At 55.0% G+C, this 8,598-nt stretch overlaps 1 protein-coding gene across 7 annotated transcripts in view; it reads right to left on the reverse strand.

Moving 5' to 3' along the window:
* CNTFR (ciliary neurotrophic factor receptor) overlaps positions 1-8,598 on the reverse strand; it is a 37,474-nt gene that overhangs the window by 5,414 nt on the left and 23,462 nt on the right. For all 7 annotated transcript variants that reach the window (XR_014140030.1, XM_081803101.1, XM_081803099.1 and 4 more), the window contains 3 exons: positions 7,641-7,874; positions 801-918; positions 438-604 (listed from right to left, as the gene is read on the reverse strand). Coding sequence is in view for 6 of the 7 variants with exons in the window: in XM_081803101.1 (XP_081659227.1) it covers positions 438-604; positions 801-918; positions 7,641-7,874 (519 nt within the window). In the remaining variant the exon portion in view is untranslated. The remainder of the gene's footprint in view (positions 1-437; positions 605-800; positions 919-7,640; positions 7,875-8,598) is intronic.

The raw sequence follows: 8,598 nt of genomic DNA on the forward strand, positions 1-8,598 counted from the left end.
TCTGGCTGGGATGGGGCAGGGGCAGAGGGTCTGGCTGGGGTGGGGGTGGGGGTGAGGGCGGTATCTGTCCCAGTCCTGTCTCCTGTTCTGACACCTCATTCATCACAAGCCGTAAGGAAGCCATTAGCGTGGGGGGGGCGGGTGGAGGCTGCAGCTGCACAAGGGTCTGGCCCAGCCTGCCCCCCTCCCCCTCCTGTATACTCTGGGAGCCAGAGAGACGATGGGGAAGAGCTGCTGGAAAGGTCTCTTGGCCCCTGCAGGTAAAGGACATTCCCTCAAATGTTCACAGGCATATATGTGCCATGAATACGTGTACACACGTGTACACATGCCCCACGTACCCAGGCACACCCGTGACTGTCCCCACCAATGCTCATATACGCCTCTGGCACACTCCCACTGGAGTATGCTGCAGGGACCACCCCCGCCCCACGCACCGATGGTGAACTCGTCGAAGGTGATAGCTGTGGCGTTGTGGCCCAGGGCATTGCTGACACTTATCGAGACTTTGTACTTGATGGTGGAGAACAGGTGCATGTAGCGGATGTGGCAGCGGTTCTTGAGGGCTGGGTCCTTCTCACAGACCATAATTTTGGAGCCGTGCCTGGGGAAGGGTGAGGCCCAGGCACTGTTACCAACATCAAGGGTCAGATGGGGCAGAGGCTGGGAGAAGGTCAAGCCCGAGGCTGGGAGAAGGTCAAGCCCAAGGCTGGGCTAGGGTCTGGACGAGGGCACGGTGGGTGGCTGGAGGAGAGGTCAGAGGTCAGGGCTGGAACCGGGTCACAGGCAAGTCTACTCACAGCACGGTCACATTGAAGGTGTTGGGGATGTAGGTGGGAGTGGGCAGATGCCAGCTGCAGTAGAAGCCCTTGGGGTAAGTGTTGGAGCGGCAGCTGAGCACGGGCTCCCGCGGCGGCACTGGGGGGTGAGGACAGCACGGTCAGGGTGTTCTTGGAGCCCCTAGTCCCCTGCACTAGTGTGGGGACAGGTGGGCCCCAGGACCCCAGCTCTCCCCCTTCAAGCCATCAGCTATGCCAGAGGTAGGGGAGGGGTGGCTGTCAGCGAGGCTCTGAGGCTTCCCAGGCCGCAGAGAGCCAGATGTTTAATTAAAGAAAAACAAGGGCTCTATGAAGAGGGAGCCCCCCCCACCTGCTCAATGGAGGCGGGAACTGCGGGGAACAGGGGGCTGTGGGCCTCAGCTCATCAATCACAGGATGGAGGTGATGTCTGGGGGAATCGGCCCCAGCCCCACATCTCCTGACACGTTGTGTCCATTCACAGAGAAAAACTGTGCAACAGAGGCTGCGGGGGTGGGGGGCAGGGGCTGTCTTGACTGGGTCCTCTGGTTGCTGGAATAATCAGGGTGCACTCCCTGGAGAAGAGTCATCCCAGGCTTCCCCCAGTAGAGACTAAGAAACATGAGGACGAGCCTAGCGGTCCACAGGAACACAGCACTGTATGCACATGTGTATCCGGGTGTAGGTGTCTGCATGCATGGGTATACGTGTCACACGTGTCTCTGCGACACGAATGACCCACGGTGGAATGTAGGTACATATACAGGAGTATCTAGCGCATGGCTCAGAACGTGTGTTCACATATGACTGCATGTGTGTGCATGTGCCTGTTGAGAGGAAGCTACTATTCCCTTGCTGTATACGTCACCCAAGCCCTAGCCCCCAGCTCCTCCATCACAGACCCTTTAAGAAGCCCTTTACTTGGTTAGCAGCAGCCTGCAATTCAGAATGCGGAGTCCCAGAGACGGACAGAGACCTGCCTGGGGTCACACAGCAAGCCAGAGCTGGGACAAAACCCCAGGATGGGGATACCACCTACATGACCACATTACACACTTGGGAAGTCCTTTCTGCTATCTAACCACACTTCTTGCTGCTGTGAGCACTTAGCCCAGCTGTCCCACCCTCAGGCACTGGGTAAGGCGTGAGGACAGCCGGCTCAGGTTCCTGGAAGGAGGCAGCTTCTGTGATCTGACCCAGGCAAGGAATGTCCGTCAGTGGCTCCAGGGACACTGACACCTCCCTCCTGTGTCCCCCCCCTCCGCCCCACCCCCTGCCTGACAGGTGGACAGGAAATGGGAGGGGGGCAGTTCAATAAGCCAGGGACTGTGAAAGGGGGAGTACATGTCTATGCTTGTCGAGTGGCCATGGTGACACATGGGGAACTGTGGGCTTTCATCCACAGTGTACACGTGGTTGTGACTGACTCTGATTGCATGTACATGTCCAGTGTGTGGGAAGTATATGTGTATCAGGGCCAAACCCCCAGGGCCCAATCTGGCTTTGCAGCAGGAGAGATGAGAGGGTCAGAGAGGCATCTGGGAAGCTTGGGTGTATGTAGCAGCTAGAGTGGGCTATGCTATGGGCAAAGGTGGCTCTATGCCCCAGGCCTGCAGGGGAGAGCCAGAGCCCAGCTGAGCCCCCACAAGGGGCAACTGCATTCTATCCACTGCTGTCTGCCTCCCCTGGGGAGCCTTCCTGGCCCTGTGTCCATCTTGTGTCTGTTCCATGTTCATACTGTGTGCCTCTCATATCCCTTCCCTATCTGCCCAGGGACACAGAGGCATGGGGGTGGGGTGGGGGATGGCCAAGGACACAGGAAGTGCCTTGTGGGGGCCTGTAGGCCAGGCCAGAGTTGGCAGCCACCCCAGGAGAAAAGGACATTCCGAGGTCGGCTGAGAAGCCTCCACTCCCCCCTCCTGCCACCACCCCTCCCTTAACCCCAGCTTCAAAGGAGAAGGGTGCTGGGGGTGGGGTGGGTACTGAAGTCTGCAGAGTCAGCTCCTTGCTGCCTGGGACTCTTTGGAGGGCAGAGCGGGCCATGGCACTGGACTCACAGGCCCCCTCCACCAGCCAGCCTCCCCACTGACTAGTCCCCTCCATTTCCCCTGACCATCCTCCCCCCTGAGACCAGCCTCCCCCTCAAACCAGTTCCTCTCTCTGACTGGGCAGGTCATGGGGGACCGGGGGGCCAGGCAGGGCTTTGTCTGTCATCTGGCTACTCCTGCCTGGCCTTGGGCCCTGAGTAGGGAAGGGCTTGGGTTTCCTGACAGGGACCAGGTTTCTCAGAGGGAAAAGGAGGAAAGAAAAACAAAGAAAGGAAGAAAAGGAGTGACTTGCTGCAGCTGGAGCCCAGCTGAGGGGCCGGGTGGGCGGAGGTGGGGGTGCTGTGAGAGACCAAGTGTGAGGTTGTGGGACCGTGTGCGATCAGGCCTGTTGTGAGCATGCTGCAAGATGGGGAAGAAGCGGGTTTTAAGACATGGCAATTGTGAGGCTGTCGTTGTGAACTCTGAGAGGCTTCCTGTGTGTGACTGCAACCCTGGGCAGTTGTGTAACCACGCAACTGGCTGTGTGTGACTGCACACTGCATTTGTGTGTGACTCTGGGCAGGCTGTTTGATTTCAAGACTGCCTGTATGGGTATGGCCGAGGGGCGGTGGTACTCTCAGAACATGTGGAAGTCCGCCGTCGCGTCTGAAGCACAGGGACGGCACGACCACACACCTGAAACACCATACAGGAGATGAAGCTTAAGCCTGAACGTATTTTTCAAACTGTGGGTGTGGGAAAGTGCCCAGAATCCCAAGTGTGTCCACACATATGAGCCGAACACCATGTGAGAACATGTTAGAGGCTGTATGTGAGCAAAAACTCATGTGGGTACGTGTCAGTCATTCTCTGGGCATACAGACGTATTCCTGGATGCCCAGGCAGCCCAAGTTGCCCCTTGTGGGGGCTCCCTGGGGGGCAGCCTGTGGCAGGATGACCTCAGGTCCCATGCGGGACCATGTATGCGTGTGCATGTGTGCGTGCGCCCCCGCTGGCCCAGGGTTTGTTTGTTTTCCTACTAATTGGCTTGTTTTTCCATGTCCAGCCCACCAAACCGCATGTTTTTCCTCTCACCTCGCCAGCCTGCCTGGGCTGGAGCCCCCGGCACGCACGAGGCCTGCCCGCCGGCCCAGAGAGAAGGAGGGGCAGGCTGCCCACACCCCTGGCCAGGCCAGATCGGGTTGGGCGGGGCAGGGTGACCCTTCCAGCTTCAGCCCTGCCCAGGCCCCACCCATACTCCTCCTGTCTGGCATCAAAGCCCTTGGCCTGTCCCAACCTTATCTCATGATGTCTCTCAAGGCACCCCAACTTCTGGCTTCCCAGATGCCCCTCTCCTGCCTCCCACCTGTTCTTTTTTCCCCCCAGACATCTTCATCCACAAGCTGCTCTTTCCTTCTCAGCCAAACAGAGCTGAGGGGGAAGCAGTGCTGAACCAGGGGTTCCAGAGTTCCTGTCCTGACCAATCAAATACAGATATGTAAAAACTGGACAAGGAACCGTCCATTTAAAATCAGTAAATCACTCTGATTTGTTTTAGCTTAAAATCAGAAAGACACTGAATCAGCAGCATCTAGTAAACAAAAGGATGCTACTAAAGGTAACCTGGTGATCCTGTTTCCTAATGTGGGCGGTCCTTTCATCATCCTGGGCGCAGGACTCCTCTGAGCTGTTTGTGAGCGGAGGGCAGGAAGGTGGACTGGGAGAAAGCAGTTCAGGGATCAGTCTGGTTAAGGGGACTTTCAACAGCATATTTTTATGATCAGTTTCCCTTGGAAATAGAAACATGAAAATCTTGTATGTTTAAGATAAATATTAAATAATTTTTGGCTTGAATGACTCACAAATCAGGGATATCTTTGTCCTGTCCTCTGAGCGCTGGCTAGAAGAATAATTTGATATTGAGTGTTGCCAAACCCAGTCTCTTGTTACTAATATAAAGTGACTGAGACGATCATGATTAATGTCCCCTGTTCTTCTGACCAGCTCTTTAGAAGGAAATAAGGCAACGAGAGATAAGTACCTGTTACTAATGCTATAGCCAATTCATGGCCAGTTCTCCTCTGACAGGCAGGGTCTGGGGAGTGGTCAGCACTATAAAGGGTCTGGGGTCTGGTCACAACGGGGCAGCTGTGGGCATGTCCTGTGGGTACAGACTACAGACATCATTTCTAGACCCAATTTCCCTCCAATGACCTCTGAAAGATCAAGTCATTAGGAATAGGGCCCAGGGTCACCAAGGCCCAGCCATCATGGCCAGCCTTGTCCTTGACTTCAACGACTCAAATTGAGAAGACAGGGGTGTCAAATTGGTCTCATCCTTCTTCCATGGCACTTTTCTGTGTGTAAGGACATGGGGCTAGGTTGAGCGTTCCACGTCAACAAACCTCGTGGTGGGCCAGGGAGAACTCAGGTAAGCTGGTCCTGTATTTCTCAAGCTGGCCGACGGGGGTCATTCCACCCTTGGCTTGCACCTAAGACCCTTGGATATGATTGCCATCTTTTCAGTTTAAACACAGGAAGGCTTTTTTGTGTGAAAAGGAATATCCCCACCAAAACATATTTTCACCCCTCCTCTAACCCCACCGGTGGGTCAGTGTTTTGTGGATGACCATGAGCAACCAACCCTTCAGTCTAACATTTCTCATGGTTGTCCATACCAATCTCCTGACAACAGGGAAAGGGCCTGCTCCCAGGTCGCTCAAGCATCTCCTCCTCTCAGCAGCTCCCAGGGAATAAAGAAACCATCCTCAGAAAGTGGGGTGCATCCCCCAAATGGGATGAGGCCAGAGAAACGTGAATCTTTCGCTCAAGGAGAAAAGAAATGGAACTATTTTCAGAATATTCTGTTGGTGGGTGCCTGTCCAGCTGACCCTCAGCAACACTGATAAGCTCCTCATTGCAACTTCTCCAAACCTGTCTTCTGAATCACATTCCCTTTTCCCTCTACCTTCCTGTTGGCTCCTTCTTATCTCTTTTTGTGGCTCACTTCTCTCCATCAACCCTTTATAAAGTGATGGTCTTCAGGGCCCAGTTTTGGATCCTCTTCTCTTCTCATCCCAGAGTTCTCTCCCTTGGCCATCTCACCCCCTCCGTGGCCTTTCTCATCCCATCCTCAGCCCAGGCCTCTCCTGAGTCCCAGACCCTCAGATCCACTGGCTACAGCCATCAGTTCCCATTGTCCCCTGAGGACCCCAACCCAGCATATCTACAGCAGATGGCAGTGAGGCCCTAACAGATCCCTGGCCCATACCTACTGCCCTCTTCTGTAGTTATATGCCTAAGAGCTTTCATTGGTCACTAAAATCTGCATTGCCTGCTGAGGCATCAGGCCAAAAATGCGGGGGGAATTAAAGCATCCCCACCCCCACCCCGGTAGACTCCTTCAACCAAGGATGGGCAAGAGTCAGTATATAAGCTTCTGAACTCCCTCACCGCTCAGGCGGGACAACTCCCAGGTACATGTTCTGCCTGGGCTCTCAGAGTTCCTCACAGGGCGAAGCTGCAGTCGCCCAGAAGATAACTGGATAACTCCGTCTTTGTTGGTCCCCTTAACTTCCTTTTTCTAGCACTTTCTCATTTCCTTACAGCGTTTCTGCCACCTGACAAATAAACTACTTGCATATAAACTCTCATCTTGGGATCTGATTCTAGGGAAATCCAAAATAAGATGACTTGCATACTACTGTCCAAACAGAACACACTATCTTTTTTTTTTTTTTTTTTTTTTAAGTAGGCTCCACTTCCAACGGAGCCCAACACAGGGCCTGGACTCAGGACCTTGGAATCAAGACCTGAGTGGAAATCAAAGTCAGACGCTGAACTGACTGAACCACGCAGGTGCCCCCAGAACACACCATCTTCTCCTCCACTGACCCTTCCATCCTGCCTCTGTTGCAGGGATTGGTAGCACTAGCCATCCTGACCCCTCCTGCTCTCTACGCTCCTGTCCTCTCTACCTCCAATCCACCACCAACTCCTGGAGGTCCAACCAGTGAGGGACTCCATGCCCTGGTCCCTCATCCTCATCATCTCCCCTGCATCCAGCAACAGCCTCCTTCCTGCCCTGGCACTGCCGCCATCCAACCTGTCTCTCTTCACTACCATGAGAAGGATCTCTTAAGAACATGATGACCCTGCTCAAGTCACTCCCTAGCTTCTAGGATCATGATTTGCCCCATCGCCTCCTTTAGCTCCCTTCCCCCATTTACACCAGCCCAAGTGGCCCTTTCATACCCTCCCAGCCTCTGAGGCCTATAGTCACACTTAGCTCTCTGCCAGAAGTGACTTTGTCAATGTATCCTCCAAATCTCCCAATCTCCGCGTGCCCCCCACTCCAGGAAGTGTTCTTTCTTCCCTGGAGCCTCCCAGAGTACCCGTTCCTCTACCTGCATAACCAGCCCCTGTGAGAGCACACAATGGAGTGGGGTCGCTCCAGCTTGGAGCTGTGACCCTAGGATTCTTCCCTACCAGGCCCCGGAAGGATCACACCCTGCTAGCCCTCCTCTGCCCATCTTGTCACAGGGAACATGATTTCCGGATCTCACAGACCTCTGCGGGTGAAGTGGGGGTGGGATACATGTGCAAAATGCCCAGGGTCTGGACTCCGTGGCAAACACTGGGCTCAGAGGTCAGAAGAAAAGGCTTGGATAGGATCAGAGGGCAAGGGTCAGGGTGCTGCAGCCCCCCCTCCCCCAAAGGAAGAGGACTTGATCTGAGCCAAGGGTCTAAGCCTCACTGACAATCCTCTTGAGTGAAGTGGGGGGCGGTCAGATGAGGGGTTGGGAGCAACACTTACAGCCCACATGTAGGAGGACTTGGTGGCGCAGGTGCCAAGAGTCACGGTGGAAGCAGGCGTAGAGGCCACTATGGCCCAGTTCCAAGCCATGGAGCACAAGCTGAGAGCCGTTGAGCAGGTCAGGGGCCAGGTCTGTCCCATTTACCCTCCATGTGACTGCTGCATCCCAGTTTGCTGTCCCACATGGCAGAGTCACATCTGAACCTAGGCGCTCGTACTGCACATGGGGTGCTTCTGTGGGGGGCAGGGAGAGCACAGGGCAAAAGTGACAGGTCACAGCCCTGCCCAGCACCACCAGGTGAATGTGCATAGATGAGAGCCTCTGAGTGCGAAGTCTAGGCCAAGAGGCTCTGTGTCTGATGGTGTGAGTGTCAGGAGATGAGGAGCTTTTAAAATTTATCTCTGGCTGTGAGTGTCTCAGAATGTGTGTGTGTGTGTGTGTGTGTGTGTGCGTGCGCCCATGTCTACGGATTTTGTGTGTGAATGGGTGATCTTCGGTGTGTATGTGTGTGGGAGAAAGTTTGTGTAGAGTGCTGGGAGGGGTTAAATCTCAGTGAAGACCCAGTTCACCTCCAGTCACTAGGTCCTGCAAGAGGTTTTCTTGACCCCCGTGACCCTAACCTCTTGCCACCTAGAGGCCCAGCCCCAACCACTGATATCTGCTACCCAGGCAAGCTGGAGCTGAGGGGCCCTACTTCTGGACTCCTTTCTCTGTCTCTTGTCCCCATCTTTGTCTCCTGTCCTGCCTCTCTCCCTCCCACTCTGACTGCCCTGACAAGCTGCCCCTAACCTGCCCCCGCTTCCACCATCCAGGGCTCGGGCAGCAGCAGAAGGGAGATCCAGGATGGGAGCCCTAGAGAACTCCTGGCAGCTATCAACTTTGTGAGACAGGAACTGCTGGGATTGGGGGGCGTGCAGGGGAGTGCTGGGGCCGAGAGAGCTCTCTGACCGTTCCTCT

This window comes from Leptonychotes weddellii, chromosome 14 (genome assembly GCF_054177405.1).
Source record: "Leptonychotes weddellii isolate Sample4059 chromosome 14, ASM5417740v2, whole genome shotgun sequence".
In the NCBI taxonomy this organism is placed as follows: domain Eukaryota; kingdom Metazoa; phylum Chordata; class Mammalia; order Carnivora; family Phocidae; genus Leptonychotes; species Leptonychotes weddellii.